Source organism: Talpa occidentalis, unplaced genomic scaffold (assembly GCF_014898055.3).
Source record: "Talpa occidentalis isolate TD23 unplaced genomic scaffold, MPIMG_talOcc4v2.1 talOcc4.15, whole genome shotgun sequence".
Classification (NCBI taxonomy): Eukaryota; Metazoa; Chordata; class Mammalia; order Eulipotyphla; family Talpidae; genus Talpa; species Talpa occidentalis.
Window position 1 is genome coordinate 14,678,074 of NW_023601543.1, and position 19,826 is coordinate 14,697,899.

Here is a 19,826-nt window from a genome sequence, read left to right on the forward strand (position 1 = left end):
TGTGTTTGAAAGACTATAGTCACCAAAAAGTATAGAAATAGCTCTTTAAGCTTCTGTACAGCAAAAGAAACAGTAACCAAAACAAAGAGATGCCCCACAGATTGGGAGAAAGTTTTTACACACAACACTAATGATAAAGGACTGATCACAAAAATTTACAAGCAGCTGACGAGACTCAACAAAAACAAAGTAAATAACCTAGTCAAAAAATGGGCAGAAGAGCTAAAAAGAAACTTCTCCAGAGAGGAAATGCAAATGGCCAACAGGCATATGAAAAAATGTTCAACATCACTTGTAATCAGGGAAATGCAAATCAAAACTACAATCAAAACTACAATACCATCTTACACCAGTGAGAATGGCACATATTAAAAATAAATAGCAATAACAAATGTTGGTGAGGGTGCGGAGAAAAAGGAACTCTCCTGCACTGCTGGTGGGAGTGCAAACTGGTCCAACCACTATGGAGGACTGTGTGGAGATTCCTCAATTTGGAAAAGATGGAGCTTCCATATGATCCAGCAATTCCACTCCTGGGTATTTACCTGAAGGACACAAACATTAATTCAAAAGGGCACCTGCTCCCATATGTTTATAGCAGCACTATTAACAATAGGTAAGCCATGGAAACAACCGAAATGCCCCAAAAATAGATGACTGGATCAGGAAGATGTGCATATACACAACGGAATATTACTCAGCAATCAAAAAAGATAAACTCATGCCATTTGCAGCAACATGGATGGAGCTGGAAGGGATTGTGCTCAGTGAAATAAGCCAGAAAGAAAAAGAAAAATATCGGATGGTCTCACTCATAGCAGGAATTTAGAAAACCTACATGAGGGACCAGGAAAAAGACTAATTATAATAAAGTAAAGGGCCTCCCTGGTGGCGCAGCGGTTGAGTGCTGGGCTGCGAAGCTGCCCGCAGCCTTTGCAGCGCCGGTTCGATCCCTGGCCGGCCAGTGAGGGTCCCACATGGCGCGCAGACCTCTCCTACTGTGCCCACTGCTCCCCTCAGCAGTGTATTTCATCAGCCTGCCTGTTCTGCTCCCCACTCTGGCTGTGGTGAATTCTCTTTCCCTCCCGCTCTTCTGACTGTACCCAGTTCTTGTATAAATAAATAAATCTTTAAAATATATATATAATAAAGTAAAAATCAACAAGCAACTATAAACCAGAGACACACTACTGGGGGCAGGGGGAGAGAAGGGAGTAGGATCAAAACAAGGGAGGTGGGAATTGTATGGGGACTATAACCAAGATGAAATTGCATACATTGTGCAAAAATGAAAAATGGTGTAAAAATATATAAAATTTTAAAAAATAGCTCTTTAATGGCTTGAGTAAATACTTATCTTGAATTTCTGAATCAGAACAATATCAAGTTGAGTGGCTTTTTCTCCTATAAGACCTTTGTAGTATTTAGCACTGCATTTTCATTATCAAAACAATCCTTCTTTTTTGTGACCTTTTATGAGATCTTATTTCTTCAAGGAGGGAAAACAAAGACTTTTTTTTAGGTTTCAGTGGATTTATTTGTTTGTTTGTTTGTTTGTTTATTTATGTATGCATAGAACTGAGGTGTAGACCCGAGGTGTGGGTGGTGAGGAGCAGAACAGGCAGATTGATTGAAATACATTGCTGAGGGGAGCAGCGGGTGAGACAGGAGAGGTCCGCTGCGTCATATGTGGGTCGCCTCCCTGGCCAGGCATCAAACTCGGGCCCTGGTGGTAATAGCACTGAGATTTAACAACCCCTGTGCCACCAGGGAGGCCCTTAATGGATTTTTAATGTATCCTTTCCTGATTAGTAAATTTTAGACAAAAGGATTTCAGATACTCTGATAAGCTCCAGGTTTAATTTAGTCTGCAATCTCTATTAATATCACTTTCAGAACTCAAGAATAGTAATACAGATAAACTAATCAGCTTGCCTGAGCCTATAAACCTGTCACCATTAAGGGAAAAAATATATATATATACTACAATTATTGGTTTTATACAGATATGTTTTTGGAGCGTTTTTTATTAATATGTTTCATCAAAGTGACAATTTTAAAACAAATATGATTTTTATAGATATATTGAACAGAGGTAACCCCAGTTCATCTTCAAAGGGAATAAAGAAGGAGACACCCAACCAAGGTACAGTCTTATTATGCCATTTTAATTTTAAAGTGTAATCGTTTGACAAAGTTGGTTGTATACAAATATATTCAATATATTGTGTAATTTTGAAATATAGGTCCTACTGATGCAGTCAAGCCTGCAAGTCAACACAACAAAGATCCAACATCAGATACAGGGGCTACATTGCCGAGATTTCATCCTGAATATAAAGCTTCACATAGCTCTGTTATTGTTCACAACGTGTCTAAACCAGTAAGTGTTTCTAAAACTACATAATCACCTCAGAGACACATTGGATATTGTAATACACAGTTAAGATTGTAGACTCGGGGGTGGGAATTGTACGGGGAATATAACCAAAATGAAAATGCATACATTGTGCAAAAATGAAAAATGATGTGAGAATTATATAAAATAAAGTATAAAAAAAAGATTGTAGACTATCACAGCTAGTCACCATGCCAGTAGAAGCATAATCACTATCAGAAAATGTCACCATCTTTGTGATAGCTCAACCAGTACCCAAAATAATAGCTGCAATAGGTTACTATTCAACATATTAATGTTGAAAACTATGCCATCTAAATGTAAGTAAAATAATGAGTATTGCATAAGAACAGAAATTTTAAGATGGTAAACTGAATCAGGTTTTCTTAATTGAGGTCATTTGTTGCTGTTTATTCTGAAAACATACCTTCATTATTTAATTTTATAAACTGAACAGAAATAAAAAATAATGGCATTAGCTAACCTAACATTTCTTAGCCCATTAATATGGGTAAGTCTTTGTGTTAAATGCTGCATATAAATTAATCTAATTTAATTCTTGTAACTTCCCTATAAGGTAGACATGATTATTATCTCCGTTATATAGTTGAGAAAACCGATGCTCAGACAAGCTAAATAAAACCCTCAAGGCCACACAACTTGTAAATGATGGATGTGAGATTTCAATCCAGTTGGCCTAGAATATTAAAAATATACGTGTAACACCATCCATTCATACAGCTACGTATACACTTTTAATACCAGAAGCGTTGCCTTAGAGCAACAGACCACTGAGTTTCACTGAGATGCTTTCAGGAGTGTATGGTGTTAAAACTATCATAACAACACTAAAACATTTGCCCTTTTTCATTCTGTCAGCATTTGCCCTGATGATACAAAAGCAGTGGAGGGTAAAACTGCTGGTGCCTGAATATGAATCAAGGCAGTGGCAGCAAATTAAGCTAGTATTTTTCATATTGGTCACCACCAAACACTGGCAGTAGAAAAATTTCACTTTCACTTCAGAATACCCTTGAAGAAGTAATAAATCAGTACTAATTTTATTAACTCTCTGTGATATAGCTTAGGGGCACAGGTTTTGTAACCAGGCTGACCTGTGTTCTAATTCCAGTTTCACCATCATTAACAGGCTGGGGCAGGCAGTATTGGGAACCTTCCTTAACCATACTTGTATCTTTTAGGTATTTTTGTTTTTTTTTTAATGATTTATTTATTTATGCATACAAGAACTGGGGTACAAACCAGAGGTGTGGGGTGAGAGGATTCACCAGAGAGATTGGAGAGCAGAACAGGCAGATCTACTGAAGTATAGTGCTGAGGGGAGCAGTGGGTGAGACAGGAAAGGTCTGCTACACCATGTGGGTCACCTCCCTGGCTGGCCAGGGATTGAACTTGTGCTGCCGTGGCTGGCAACAGCTTGTCTTTAACCCCTGTGCCACAAGGGAGGCCCTCTTTTAGGTTTTTATTTGTACATTACATTTGCTAGAATATATATACTATGAAAGAGGCAGGTATATTTTAAATAGATAATAGAGCCTCCCCGGCAGCGCAGTGGGTTGAGCGCTGTACTGTGAAGCTGTCCGCAGCCTCTTCAGCGCTGGTTCGATTCCCAGCCAGCCAGGGAGAAACCCACATAGCGTGGAGACCTCTCCTGCCTCGCCCGCTGCTCCCCTCAGCAGTGTCTTCGGCCCATCTGCCTATTCTGCTCCCCGCTCTGTCTCTGGTGAATCCTCTAACCCTCCCATGCCTCTGACCCGTATCCCATTTCTTTATAGATAAAAATAAATCTTCAAAAAATATTTTAAAAAAAATAAATAGATAGATAGTAAAACATGGTTATTATTTCAGTTGGAAAGGGGAGTAATTTATATCTCAGAATCAGTTGCCAGAGGTGCTTTAGTTAAATAAATGGACAGATCTTCTGAATCCCAGTCTATTGCCTATAGTATCTTACCATTGTATTTGATATCTTGCTGAACTATTTTATGGATATGAAAAATTCCCAATTGGAGAATTATTTTAAAAAGTTATTTAGTAATATGTCTGCTCTCTGAAATGGTGTTACTTAATTCATCAGAGTTATCACCTAGGAAAAATTTGACCTATTAACTTTATTTGGAAACTCTCCTGTTAAAAAACTATTTGGGAAATTATTAGTGATTTTTTTTTTATTTTTAAGTGCAAATATTTGTAGAAAATATTAATCAAGACTGTATCTTTTGCACAGCTATCTGTGTCTCTTTTCGCTAAAATATATATGAGAAACATTTTTGTCATTGGGTATTTCTCAAAAACATAATATTGCATGATAGTATGTTATTTAATTCATTTAACCATTTTTCCATTGTTTGATAGGCTTTTATTTCTCACCATTATAAATAACTTTCCACTAAATATTATTACTTCCTAATTTAAATTCTTAGAAGTGGAATATTGAAATAATTGGCTCGGAGGATGTGAACTTTTTAAAGTCCTTGATAGATGCTGCCTAAATTTCCTTACCAAGATTTTGTGCCAAACTATAACCTACTTTGCCAATAACATCATTTTTTATTTTAATTTCTTATTTCAAGCTAACTTTAGATTTCCAAGAACATTTTAAAAATAATCCAGAAAGTTCCTGTGTACCCACTACCCAGTAATGCTGACTTTAACAGAGTAATAATTGTCTTTGTGTTTTACAACTTGAGTAATTAAGGTTATTTTGATAATATTGACATACAGTTAAATTTACCTGTATAAATGTACATGAAACAAAATAATTACAACTCTTTACAGGATTTTACAAAGAATTCATCACAAGTTGAATCAGATGATTCTTCAGACTTACTATTTGATTTGACCCAGGAAGCAAATCCACTGTCCCAAGAGAGAACATCTATTTATATAGAAGGTTTGGTTTAGTACTTTTTACAAATATAATAACAAGATTTGTTAAATTTACATATGTAATGAGTTTCTAGTAAACTTTTCATACATTGTAAGATGGAAGTTAATATTTCTGGAATGCCTTGATTAGGTGGTTTTATATAAAATTCTATTTAATAATAGGATATTTTATTTCTTTCTATTAAGATGACTAATATGTATTCTTTAAATTCATTCTCACTTGGAACTAGCCATGAGATGAAAAAATCTTGATATGTAAATTTCTGCAAATCAAGGAAGTCCCCTGATGCCTTAATATTATGGTTTTAAAAACTTAAAAATTATTTGGAAGGTCATTAGTATGAGAAAAAGTACATGGTTATAGTTGATTTCTTAATAGGCTAGTGTCTTTCTAGTCAAATAAATGATGTAATTGTGATAGTTAAATATGATTACAGAATAGTTTTATTAAGTGGCACTACTAAAGAAATAGTGATTTGCACATAGTAATATCTGTGGAGGAATAGTGAAAATTTGTATACTATAACAAATATCTTCATTAATCTGTCATAAATTAATATGCTATGAATTTTACCTAGTTGAGAAAATCCCTATAACCAAAGCAATTACTCTTTCTATATTAGCTAATTTGATATATTCCACTAAATGGAGGGAGGTACACAAAATTTTTTTGAATGTTTAAATTGTTTTAAACAAATTAAGTATACTTTTACCAACACAAAGTAGAAATTTATAGTAACGTGTGTCAAAATGTTTCCCCCATTTTGATAATAATTGATTTGATATTTACCTATCTCAGTGCCCTTTATCTATTTAGAAAAATAGCCAAGAACCAAAATACATAAGGAGCTAAAATAGTTGTGTAGCATTTGATTTTATTTAAAAAAATCTTTATAGAAAAAGTCTGAAATTTTTAAACTTCTAGTGGGTAAAGAAAAGTTGTTATACTGTAGGGAGTACCTTGCCCCTGATAGTATAAGTAGGGTTATAGTTCATTAGGAAAATACAGGTTCTAAAGTTTTTCTGTAGCTTTTATCAAGTCATCTAACCATTTTACAATTATATTTTTTCTCATCAAAATTTTTTTCCCAGTCTTGAAATCAAGTCTTGGAAATAAATTTTAATTCTTATTCTGCTTATCTCAGGGCTTTTTTTCAGGTTCAAATGAGATGAGATTAAGGCAGAAATGCATTAAAGCTTTAAAGGACCTGACAATGAACAGTTGGTTGTTAGAATGATCATTATGAATGATAATATTTATTGTATGTCCAGAAGCATGATTAATGGACTCCTGTCAGGATGATCACAGGTTTTTGGAGAAGGTTAGAGTTGACCTTGATTTTGAAGAATGAAAATAGGATTTTTGTTGGCACTGCTGAGGATAGTAAACAGCACAAGCAAAAGGCAGCAAAGAGAGATAAGTGAAAAGGTTAGAATTTGAAACAGTTGAGCCAGAGTGATTTTATTTACTTGGCAATTTCCTCATGCTTTTAAAAATTATATATGAAAGTATTTTTAATGTACAATTAAAATTGTACAGTAGATAATCAGTTGCCTAGTCCAAATTACCAGCATTCTGATTGATCAAGTGACCTACAATCTCAGAAAAAATGTTAGTGTGGTCACAAAGAAATTAGTCTCAGGTGTCTGGCAGTGTAACTGTCAGTAATTTTGTGCTTTCAAGATGGAAAAAATCATTTGTATGTTATCTCAAAGAATGAAAGACCAAGGCCTCCCTGGTGGCACAACGGTTAAGCACTGGGTTGCGAAGCTGCCCGCAGGCTCTGTAGCACCAGTTCGATCTCTGGCCACAGGGCGAGGGTCCCACATGGCGCACAGACCTCTCCTGCCGCCCGCTGCTCCCCTCAGCAGTGTACTTCATCACTCTGCCTATTCTACTCTCCGCTCTGGCTTTGGTGAATTCTCTCACCCTCCTGCGCTTCTGACTGTACCCATTGCTTATATAAATAAATAAATAAATCTTTAAAAAAAAAAAAAGACCGATTTGACAGAGGAGCGCACTAATGTAATACTCTTATTTCCCTTGCACTTACCTATTCTACTGTCTCTCTTACTAGTCTGCAATAGGGAGCAATAAAATATGTGCAGTTTTAGAATATTTATTGTCAGTGTACAATTGTGTGTTGTTTTCAAAAGGACTTTTGCTGAATTTGCTTATAGACTAATAGCTCCACTCCTCGCAAATATCCTGAAAGACTTAATCCTTTAGCCTTTAAGGTAATGGTTTTCAAGCTCAAAACTATTTTAGCAATGAAATCACTAATCAAATAAAATCTTATGTAAAAATCTAATTGTTTAAAAAATGTAAAAGAAGAGTTTCTCTATGTTGTATACCCAATATTTTTAAGACAGACCCATTAGGCTCAGGGCAACATAGATTGAAAGGCATTATACTAACTCCATACCTTTTCATATGGATGCGTAAGGTATTAAAACTACCTGTCAGGTTAAGTGGAAAAAGAACCAACTTGAGTTTTCCATTAGTTGTCTTAAATTGGTTTGTTTAAGTATTTTAAAGGGTTTCTCTAAATTTTCAGAATACAAATTATTTTTTTTATAAGATCAAATGTATTTGAGCATCTAATGATAAATTCACTTGTAGGAACTGAGTTTAGATTATCTTTAAATTTTTGCTTGAAATTTATTTGGTCCTGCTTCTTTCATGGTATTTATTTATATATTTCTTTATTTAAAAGCATCCTTAGAATTTTCTTGAACAAAAAGTTTATTTTATAAATTGTCCAAATATGTGTAGATCATAATAGCTATTTGTGCATTGTCTTTCTAACTACTGAGCATATACATTTTGATCATTTTTTTTGTGATTTGAATGATATAATTCAATATATTTCCCTTAATGTAGCTCAAAAGTATGTTTACTTAATTTTAAATGTAAGGCCACTTTAGTAAGCAATGTTTTATACTAAAGCATTTACAAATACCTTTCTCACTATTTAAATCATTGTAGGTTTGGACCAAACTGTGCCATTCTTAAAACGTCCTTCTGCTTCTAGAGTAAAGAGTGTTAATCCAAAAAAGCCAAAGACTAGTGAAGGTGTTACTGAAATAAATGCTTCTGCTTCACTGTCTTCAATTAACTCTCCTTCAGTGACATCCTCCCAGGCTATGATATCTAAAGGTAAGCATGAAATAAGAATATAAAGAGGAAATTGTACTGTTTTTACATAAATTTTAAATTTGTGATAATTTTAGAAACTATTACTGCTGATTAAGCTCTGAAAAAGAATTTGAGTTACAAAAGTTCTTAATTTATTTTAGGTACAAATACCTCATCAACTCATTGTAAAACTGGAAAGCCTTTTCTAAGATCTTGTCCAAAGTGCAATATTCAGTTCAATCTTCTGGATCCCTTGAAATATCACATGAAGGTAAAATTTTCAAAATTTGATTTTTTTAAAAATATTCACAGATCTATGAAAATATTAAGGATTCATATGTAATGAATGTTAGTTTGTCCATGTATTTGGATAAGAAATCTCATTGGTATTTTCTTATTAAGTAAAAATTAATGTTATCTTTTTACAAGATTTTAAAATCCTTTCCAATCATCAAATTTTAGAAGTTAATGTGCACTGCAGTCTATGCATATTGTATTTTAGTTTTTAATAAAAATAATGTGTCAATTATAATACTTTGTTGACTATGTTGTGCCATTTTTCAGACTTCTGATATAGCAGGCATTTTCTTGGGTGCTTAATCATTCATGTAACTTAAAATTCCCCCATTTTACCTTACTTTTTTGACTATGTGACCATTTGCATTTTAATTTCAACACTCAAATGTAAACTCCCAATGGTGGAGTATTTCATAAGAAATTACAGTTTTAGCTCAATCTAGAATGTAGTTTATATAGTTGTTATAAATTAATTCTGGCTCCATATTGGTATAGAAGTCCCTTGAAATTGTTTTAGGTGGTTTTCAAAGACTAATGGAATATGAGGTTTAGGTAACACATCACTTAAAACATTTTAGTAAATATTACAGCTGTGTGTGTGGAAAGTTCATTGGTATTCTCCTTGCATATCCAATAGAAATGACTGGAAGGGGGAAAGGAGGCAAGAAAAAAAGCAAGTAGATTGTATGCAGAAGCAGGGAAGCAACTTAGGAAAACCTTTAGTTACTGTTTCAAAGATTGGCAAGTTTTTCATCAAAATTCATTATTTTGCAGAAAGCATAGAAAGAAAAGGAGTGCTCTAAAATTCCAAATATTATCATTTATTCTTGGGCAAAGCTGTATGTAATCTATCACTATTTCCACCTCCCTTAGTGTTAACTCCTCAGAACTGGATTTTTGTAAGAAGTAACTTCTGTAAGTGCTTTTAGTATAACATGTAGATATTTAATGCTTTTATCTTTTGTATTAATAGGTGAAGGCAGGAAAGAAAAGACTAAGTTTTTAAGTTGTCTTTATTTTGTTTTGGAAGTAATATATGCACATGATTCAGAAAATATTAAGTACAAAATATAAATTATAATATCTTAACCCCCATGTCTTATTTGCCAGTTCCCAGTATAAGTCACAGAGACAATAATCTTTTTATAGGTTTATTTTGTATTATCTCTGACTTTCTGCGTATACAGTATACATGAATGCTCTTATTTTCCATTTATTTTATATGCAAATCATAGCATATTATATTTATTCTACACCTGGGAAGTGGCATTCTCTACAATGTAGCTTCTATTTAATGTAGCATTATTTGTGATTAAATCTATGAGACTAACTTTTTAGCTTACAATATTTTATATCAATTAAAATTTTATATTATAAAAAGGATTTCCATTTCAAAAAAAGTTTGGTTATTTGTGAATGATCTTTTGCTGTTATTATGGAGAAATAGATTATTATACCACAGACAAAATCTGTTTTAGGAGTGTTGCTATTTAGGACATAGGTGGATCTATCTCTTATGTGAATGTATCCTTTAACATTTTCTTAATAAAATGCTACTTCTTGACCTAGGTACAATTTTGTTTGATATCAGGCTCACAACCCTTGCTTTTTATTAATTGTAAATTTCATTTATATTTATTTATAGGATAGCTTTACATGGTCTGGTAGGTTTAATTAGTCTTGATTCTGTCATAATTTTTTGTTATGGTTTATTTTTAAAAGTTTTTCACTTTGTGATTGCATTGTGTGTATAGAGTTTGAGTTTTTAGGTAAGTTTATATTTTTACTCTCATTATTTTTAAAGAATTCTTCTAGAGAAATTCTACAAATGAAAATTGTACACAATTTGAGGTCTTGATTTTTATTCAAGAGGTATATTTCTCCTTGCAGATATTTCCAGCATACTGTATAGAATATACTGAGATTTTCAAAATGTAACTGATGTGTCTTTCTTTGCATCCCCTAGGTTTTCTAGAATCTTGAGTCTGGAGAATGGCAGGTTAAAATGTGCTCACAATCTAGTACCAACCAGGTTTTACTGAAATACTACTATGTTATTTGATAATTAAGCATATACATAATGTCATATAAAACTATCTTTTCAGCAGTACCTTTACACATATGTAAAACATAAGATTTTTTTGATATGAATTAAGTTTTTTTGTTAGGATTTGTGAAAATTGTTGCTACTGCACTAATTTTATTTTGTTGTTTAATTTTTTGTTGTTGATTAAACTTTTTTATTTTCTTACATTGTTGTTTATTCTTATAAAATATTTTATTTCTCCCCTCAAGTGTAGTCCCTGTAGTTCTCCCATCACCACAGCACCCTTAGCCCATCACCACTCTTCCTGTCCCTATTTTGACCCCTCCCCCTCACCTGCTGCATACCTCAAATCTATTGTTTACCGTCAAGTTTTTCTTGAAACATAAGATTTTTGACCAAGAAACTATTATTAAATATTTGCATCAGAAAAATTTAATTGCAAGGAAAAGGGTATTAGATACATCCCCCATCTTAGGGTTATCTATTTGTTTGGGGTGTTATTTCTTTACAAAAATAATATGTGTTTACTGTTTGAATTTTTTTTTAGACTATATAAAGAAAGAAGCCAACATTTTGGTGAATAACTTTCCAGATATATCGTCAAGCATAGTTTTACATGAGTTCTAGTTATCAACACAGTATCATCTTTTATTATTTAATTTTTATAAGGCTTATATCTTTGTCTCTTTCAGCGTTGTTGCCCAGACATGGTAAACAAGTTTTTGGACATGATTAAATTAGAACTTTCAACTACCGAAAACAATACTGATGCAGAGAAAGGAAAATTGATCATGTTAGTTAGTGACTTTTACTATGGAAGACATGAAGGAGCTGTTGATGATGACCAGAAGACTTACACAACCTTTAAATGCTTCAGTTGCTTGAAAGTTCTTAAAAATAATATTAGGTATGTAAATGATTATTTCAATTTCTGTTTAAAAATTGGGATGCAGGGCCTCCCCTGGTGGTGCAGGGGATTGAGTGCCGCGCTGTGAAGCTGTCCGCAGTCTCTGCAGCGCTGGTTTGATCCTGGCCGGCTGGCGAGGGTCCCACATGGCGCGACGGACCTCTCCTGTCTTGCCTGCTGCTCCCCTCAGCAGTGTATTTCGTCAGTCTGCCTGTTCTGTTCCCCGCTCTGCCTCTGGTGAATCCTCTCACCCTCCCGCGCATCTAGCCTGTACCCCGATTCTTGTATAAATAAATAAATATATTTAAAAAATTGGGATGCTGCAGATGTAAATACTTTATCTTTCTTTTCTTTGCTGTCCCAGTAGCTTGACAGAAGAGAAATTGTGCTTTGAGATATAACACTGAAGTAATGTTACAATAAACTTCTGTCATCTTTCATATTTTTAACATTTTCACAGTAAAATACATCAGAAAATGTTAGTAATTTTGGCAAAATGAACAGAAAAGTGGTTCACTGTTAGGTTCCTTATTATACTTAAATACTTTATGAATAATATGCCTATGATATTAAAAGTTCTTTCAGTAATAGATTTTTGGCTTTTTTCTTTGATTATCCACTTAATATTAACCATGAAAATATGTATGTTTTGATTTCAGAAAAAAACAAGTTATAGATTTCTAGATATCAGAATATCTATAGGGATTTTATAGTTATTTTAGTATCTAAGAATTTTGTGGGGTTTTTGAAATACTATTTAGAAGGTGAAACCTCAGCAATAAATGCTGGGTAACCAAAGATGTTACATGTGTTAAATGACATTTTTACTTAGTGGTGGTAAAAACTAGGATTGAAAATTAATGGTTCCGGAGCACGGTAGAAGCTAAATAGCTCAAAATTCTACTCTGTCAACATATTTTGGGGTTGTCACCAAAGCCAGATATGGCTATTTTATTCTGAGAATAGCCTTCTGAGGGGTTTGCTTTTTTGTCCAAATCTCCATGTTCTGGTTGGAGAATTATGAGCTACTGATGAGGGCAGTGTAATATTTGAGATCCAGCTAGTTGGTCAAGAGATTACTTTATATAGATAGATTTTATATAGATAGGTTTTATTACTTAAAGTCATGAACTGAAAGTTTAATGGCCCATGATTTTACATGTAAACATTTAGGCAAGACTAGGATTTTTAAAAAATAGACTTAATAGAGGTGATGTTAAAATAAAAGGAGGAAAAATTCTATTTCCAAATGTTCCATAACCGGGTCTAGAGTTAATAGTGCTTTGAAGGTGTGAAAAGATAAATGTTTAAATTTTCACTGTGATTACTGCCTACGTTGGTGACATTATCACATTGTGTCAAGACTGTTTCCATTAGGGCATCATAATGAATAAGTGTTAATATTCGACCCATTCTAAAGTTATTATGATAGAAAAACTTCACTTTGAAACTCAGCAAAATATTTTAATGACTCCTTTGACATACATATACCTGTTTATATTTGTAGTCTCTGCCATTGAAGGGCATAGTTCCTTTTTACAAGAGGCCTTTTAGGAAAGCTGAAATAGCAGAATATATAACTGAAAATGGACAGTCGTACTAAGGGCATAGTTTGCAAGTTAAAACAAATCATTTGAACTAACAGTAAACCAGAATCATTAAATAAGATGTTGTTATAGTTACAGAAATTGCTATTACATGCATTTAGAATCCAACACTAATGAAAATACCAATAATTTTACTTTTAAACAGGTAAAACCCATTTTATATTTTCAAGGACTTCAAAAGTTTCTCTTATAACTCTGTAGCTGTTTTTCCTTTAAATATATTAAAATGTAAATAGTATGTCATGTATGGAACCTGCCCTTTTTCTTTACCAAAAAAAATTTAATCTAAAATAATAAAGAAGAGTTATAGCAAACTTACAGTATTTCATATTAACTACAATAATGGATCATTTTAAAATAAAGAAGGCAAGAAAATGCTTACTTCCCTAGCAGGTTTTAAGACATTGGAGATGCTATTGAGTTCTATAACCACATTTGTAACATTTAGATTCAGATACTTATTTGTGTGAGATTTCTTTTTGATTATAAATCTGAATTTTTTACCTATTGACAATCATTTATAGGTTTATGAACCACATGAAACACCATTTGGAACTTGAGAAGCAGAATAGTGAGAGCTGGGAAAACCACACTACCTGCCAGCACTGCTACCGTCAGTACCCCACACCTTTCCAGCTGCAGTGTCACATTGAGAGTACACACACCCCACACGAGTTTTCCAGTAAGTCTCAACTTCCATGAAGTCCTGAACATTCATAATTTTGATAATGGAAACTGTGGAATCCTTAAGGATTCTGATAGAAATTAAGACTATGAAATAAGCTTTGTAATTTGAGGGCAAAGTTAATAAAGAAGTTTTAATTTATATAAACTTTTCAATAAAGTTACTTGTGAATAGAAACTTCCTTGAAAAGTAACCCCTGCATTATATGTCATAGGAAACTACATTAGAAATCAGAGTCCCTGGTTTTCAAATATGAAATCAGTGATCTTGATTCACACTGTAATAAGAAAAGTAACTGCATCTGAAGAGATGTGAGCCTGTTCCCTAAATCATACAGTGTTATAAATGAGCATTACCTCAAAAACAAAAATATCAAAGAAAACAACTATACAAGCAGTTTTCTCACATTAGTTTTCTCACATAGTTTTCTCACATTAACTGCTTTCTACCCGTTCTGTTCTTATGATTCATAAATAAAAACAATCTTTTTAGTTAAAATGAAAATTAACTGCAATGATATTTAGAGTTTGGTATTTGCTCAGATTTAAATCCTAACCTCTTAACACAACTGTGAGATCTAAGGCATGTTACTTAATCTTTCTGTGTCTCACCTTCCTCATCTGAAAAATGAGTATAAAAATTGTATCTATCCCAATGATGGTATGAGAAATAAATAAGCTATATACGTAAAGTTCTTAGAACAACATTAAAGAGTTCTAAAAACTATAGAATTGTTGGAACCACAATCATTACTTTTATAGTCATTATTATTGCTGTTGTTATGGATATACAAAATGAATCTTTTATTTGTACATCCTTACAATGCATTGTGTAATGTTTTTTTTTTCCCTACTTCCAGCTATTTGTAAAATCTGTGAATTGTCATTTGAAACAGAACACACTCTTTTACAACATATGAAGGACACTCATAAACCCGGTGAAATGCCATATATTTGCCAGGTACACATATATTTCATTATGTACTTATGTGTTTAATTTTCATGTGCCACAATTAGTGTTGTACTTTTTATGTGTTTAGCCATTTAAATAAAACTATTTAGTAAAATTGAAGATCCACTTCATTAGTGGAAACACCCTTAGTTTAGTTCATATCTGTGGGGTTGATGGTGGTGGATTTGGCCTGTGGGCCATAGTTTGATGACCCCCGTGTTAAACAAACAAAATGCTCTGCTGGAGAAAGACAAACGTATGGACTTTCTTGCCTTGTAGGGAAGAATATAGACATGCTGGAGAAATGGGAAATGCTGTTTGTTGTGGGGAACTCAACTAAATGTTTTGGAGCCAGTGGTTTTTCCAGAATTTGAAGTGGCTTCTAATAAGATGGCAAAATAAAGATAAACTACCTCTAGCATAGCCTAGATGCTATTTAAAATCCAAAGAAGAGAGTATTCCATTTTATATAGCAGGAAAAACTTTAAAGGACAAGAGGTATTGGAGTTTGAAAATTCAAGATGGGTATAGTAGATCTAAAATTCCTACTATGTTTGGGAATATAACCCTAAACCTTGAAAGATATGTTTTTATTTCTCTGTTCCAAAAGATTATCTTTTTCTTTCAGTAATAAGCTTATTTGTATACAACAGCAGTACAGCTAAATTAGCAGTAAATTACTCATCATTGCTACTTTGATGTAATTGCATGTCAATTATAAATTTTCAAGTTGAACTTAAACCTTCTTTATATTTCTAGGTCTGCCAGTTTAGATCATCTATATTTTCTGATGTAGAAACTCATTTCAGAGCGTCCCATGAAAACACTAAGAACTTGCTTTGTCCATTTTGTCTCAAAGTTAGTAGAATGGCAACCCCCTACATGAATCATTACATGAAGCATCAGGTGAGATCTAGCAGTTCTTATTTGTTCATTTTTATCTTAGTGAAAAGTTATTTACATTAAGTTAGTCCTCAATGTCATTGGCATGCTCTTGGAAACTGCAACTTTAGTGAAACAGCATATAACAACTTAATTTTACCTGAGACCAGTTAATATAAATGACTTAAGTTCCTACCATATATTTCTGGTTACAAAAACATCACCAAACTTCTTTTTTTTTTTTTTTTTAGAGGCATGCTTTATTTATTTGTTTGCTGGTTTGTTTGTTTTGTTTATACATGCACTGGGTACAGTCAGAAGCGCGGGAGGGTGAGAGAATTCACCAGAGCCAGAACGGGGAGCAGAGCAGGCAGAAGGACCGAAGTACACTGCTGAGGGGAGCAGCGGGCGGCAGGAGAAGTCTGCACGCCATGTGGGACCCTCCTCCGGTGGCCGGGGAGCAGCCGGGGATCGAACCGGCGCCGCAGAGGCCGCGGGCAGCTTCGCAACCCAGCGCTCAACCGCTGCGCCACCGGGGAGGCCCATCATCACCAAACTTCTTAATAAAGACCCACAACACTTCTAATATTAAACAATTATTTATATTCTTTCATTTTCCAACCCACTTACTCCAGTTTAGGGTCTTAGGTGGCCTGAACCTATCCTGGCAACTCATTGTATCAGCAGGACATGATGCCCTTCTTCCACCATGGGGCATACTCACAGCCACATTCACTCAGACTGTAACAATTTAGACATATCAGTTAACCTAATGTGACATTTTGGGAATACAGGAGGAAACCCATGCAGACATGAGGAGAATGTACAAACTTCACATGACAGTGAACCTAGCTGGGAATTGATATTTTTTTCTTAGTAATGTTAGAATGAAATGACATTATTGGAGGACCTGCTGTATCATAAAACTTAAATACTGGTTAGATTTTTTTCTACAAGGAAAGCAAAATTGTTCCAAATGATGCAATTAATTTACAGTTTATCCTGAATTACTTGTAAAACTAACTTCTTTTCTGTCTCTATGTCCTAGTGGTGATAAGGCTCCTTAATAATGAAAATTCTGAAAAATAGGTAGAAATCAGAATCCTAGAGTGGAGGGGAAGAGAGAATGAGTGGGATAACTAGGTTGGATGTTTTAGGGTGAGAATGAAAATAATTTTGAGGGCAGATATCAAGAGTAGGGGAAAGGGTAAGTTTGGTCTGAGAAAGTTAAGACTGAAGACTCATAATCTTCTGCTTTCCTTTTTCTCTTCAAACCTAATTTGCACTTTATATCCTGGGGTTTTTTTTTATTTTAAGATTTATTTGTTTGTGCATACAAGAGCTGGGGTACAAGCCAAAGGTGCAGGGGGAGGGGATCAGTGAGAGGATTCACCAGAAACAGAGTGGGGAACAGAACAGTCAGACTGACCGAAACACACTGCTGAGGGGAGAAGCGGGCGCAACAGGAGAGGTCTGCTGCGCCATGTGGATTGCTCCCTGGCCAGCCGGGGATTGAACTCATGTTGCAGAGGCTGAGGATTATTTCATAGTGCTGTGCTTAACCCCATGCACCACTAGGGAGGCCCCCTATCCTGGTTTTTAATGTAAAACATGTGGTCACCATCAGTGACACAGAATGGTTTTTTGGGTCTACTAGGGGCAAAGGAAAAAGCAATGACAATTGCTAGATATGTGAGCTATGCCAAAGAATTGTATTTCGGCTGTAATTTCTTTCCTAGAGGACTTCTGCTATTTAATTTCTAGAATGCCAGTATTACTGCTTATACCTTTCCTTTAAACTCTCATGCTTCCTGGCTCTTATCCTGACTCAATTAGAACATCCTTTATCATGGTTGAATACTTTGATCAGTGAGCCAATTTTTCAGTGTTTTAAAGAGTAGTATACATATGCTTAAATCAGAAATGAATGAAATTATTGAATCTGATTATGTAATTGAGTTTTGTCTCCTCAAAACTTGTGATTAGTTCATTCCATTTTCTTATTGGTTGCATTGTCAAGGCCAATTTATTCAACACTGGTGCTAACATTGCTTTTAGTTTCAGTCATTAGATAAAGAAATCAAGTTGTAGTTGTTAATTGGAAAAAATCATAAAAGTAGATATTCAAATACATTCAAGATCACCTATATTATGACTGGTATGTACCAACATGCCTATTTTTTTATCCCAGCATGCTAGCTAATCCTTAAGAACCTCTGGGTTTTCCCAGTAGTATTCCATTCAGGTTCTCAGAGGTGCTATGCTCTCAAATTATTTCTGGAAAAAACGTTCTTTAAATGGCTAAATTATAAAATTTATATTTTTAATTTTTTAGAACAGGAATTTTTAGAGTTTTTAATGTGCTAAAAAAATCTAAATGTCCAAGCAAGGAGGGGTCCAACAATATATATATTGTTCTCATGACTTGTTTGGCCATCAAATCTATATTTACATAATACCTATTAACATTTCTTGAGGAATAGCATTTGGGGAACACTGTTCTTAGTGTGCTTTATATTTCATCTTTGACCTTTTATTTTGAAAGGAAGACTGATACATAAAACAGTATTGATTGTTTCATGATGAAACTTTTAGTATACTATTTCCTCCTATACTTTACTAACACCAGAATGAGGAAGTAGTAATACATACTTAGAAAGGTAAAAAAGAGATTGATGGGCCCACTATGTGGACTAGGTTTCTTAAATGGTGGTTTACCTGATTTGTAGTCACTCTTTATACCCTGAGTGTATGTCTTAACCTTGCCACATAGATAGGAAAGAGTTAACCCCCAGGTTTAAGTCGCTCAAATCATGCATATTTTCAGAAGGTACAGCTGCCCCTTGGGTAATTCCTGGAGATTTTGTTCTTAACTAACCTTGACCCATAGTGTTCCAGCATTTCTAGATCATTTGTGGAAAAATTATGATTTTGGAGACACCCGCTTTTCTTCTGGGAATCTAAAGGTTTGATGACTGAACTCTATAAAAAGAAACAAACCCCTGGGCTTAGACTCGAGAGCTGCCACATCAAAAAGCACTTCATGCATGTTACTGCAGTTATTTGCTAGGAAATTGATTTAGCGTGTCCTATTCGACTCCATTGGGAGGGGTTCTTGGAAACTGATGCATGGTATTCTCAAGACTCCACCCCATGCACTTTGTCCTTTATTGATTGTGCTCTGTATTCTTTCACTGTAATAAATCATAGCTGTGAGGTTAACAGTTTCTAAGTCCTAGAAGTCCTTCTACTAAATCATAAAACCTGGGGAGTAGTCTTGGGGACTACTGACACACCATTGGTGCCAACTTTTATCAATAGGTTTGGCGTATGTAAAAGGTAGACAGTAGTCAATAGAGAAAAATCTATTAATAAAAGGGTTCATCAGGCATACTTCAAAGTATTTGCAGCATGTATAGTTAATTCACAAAAGACTAAAATATCATAGCTGAGCAGAATTACAAACTTGTAGTAAAGATGATCTTAGTGTGATTTTAGGCAGTAAGAATTGTTGAAGAATTGGTTCATTTGATTATTTTTGAAGACTTTTATTATAACTTTTTCCTGAAAAGAATATATTATTATATCTTGAGTGATTTTAGAGCCAATAATAGTTTGTACAAGTTTTAAGAAAGGATGAAAGATTTCAGATGTGTTAAATATCTACATTAGATCTTTATAATAATAACTAGTAAGTAGCAAACACTAACCACTTGCTGTGTGATAGACTGATGCTTTTACTTGCATCAGCTTGTTTAATCCTCACAACCAACCTATAAAGCAGGTAGGAGATCATTTCCACGTCACAGATGAGGAAATAAAACTTAATAGTTACTTGCCCAATGTTCCATTCTTGAATAAATAACATAGCCAAAAAGTGACTTAGAGACTAAGCTTTTACCAGAGTTGTATTCTTCACTGTCAGTAGGTCTAAAAGCAAAAATTGCAGTCAAAGTTAGCCTCAAAAATCCCTCCAATCAGCCGAGCAATATTGTAAGTTCAA

The 19,826-nt window shown here is 34.1% G+C and overlaps 1 protein-coding gene across 1 annotated transcript in view; it reads left to right on the plus strand.

Annotated features, from left to right (window-relative positions):
* The window catches only part of ZNF280C (zinc finger protein 280C), a 48,919-nt gene that overhangs the window by 14,240 nt on the left and 14,853 nt on the right, over positions 1–19,826 (plus strand). Inside the window, exons 5-13 of the mRNA XM_037511945.2 lie at positions 2,081–2,146; positions 2,247–2,383; positions 5,198–5,312; positions 8,298–8,468; positions 8,609–8,718; positions 11,484–11,698; positions 13,830–13,987; positions 14,850–14,950; positions 15,701–15,847. Of these exons, the coding sequence (XP_037367842.1) occupies positions 2,081–2,146; positions 2,247–2,383; positions 5,198–5,312; positions 8,298–8,468; positions 8,609–8,718; positions 11,484–11,698; positions 13,830–13,987; positions 14,850–14,950; positions 15,701–15,847 (1,220 nt within the window). The remainder of the gene's footprint in view (positions 1–2,080; positions 2,147–2,246; positions 2,384–5,197; positions 5,313–8,297; positions 8,469–8,608; positions 8,719–11,483; positions 11,699–13,829; positions 13,988–14,849; positions 14,951–15,700; positions 15,848–19,826) is intronic.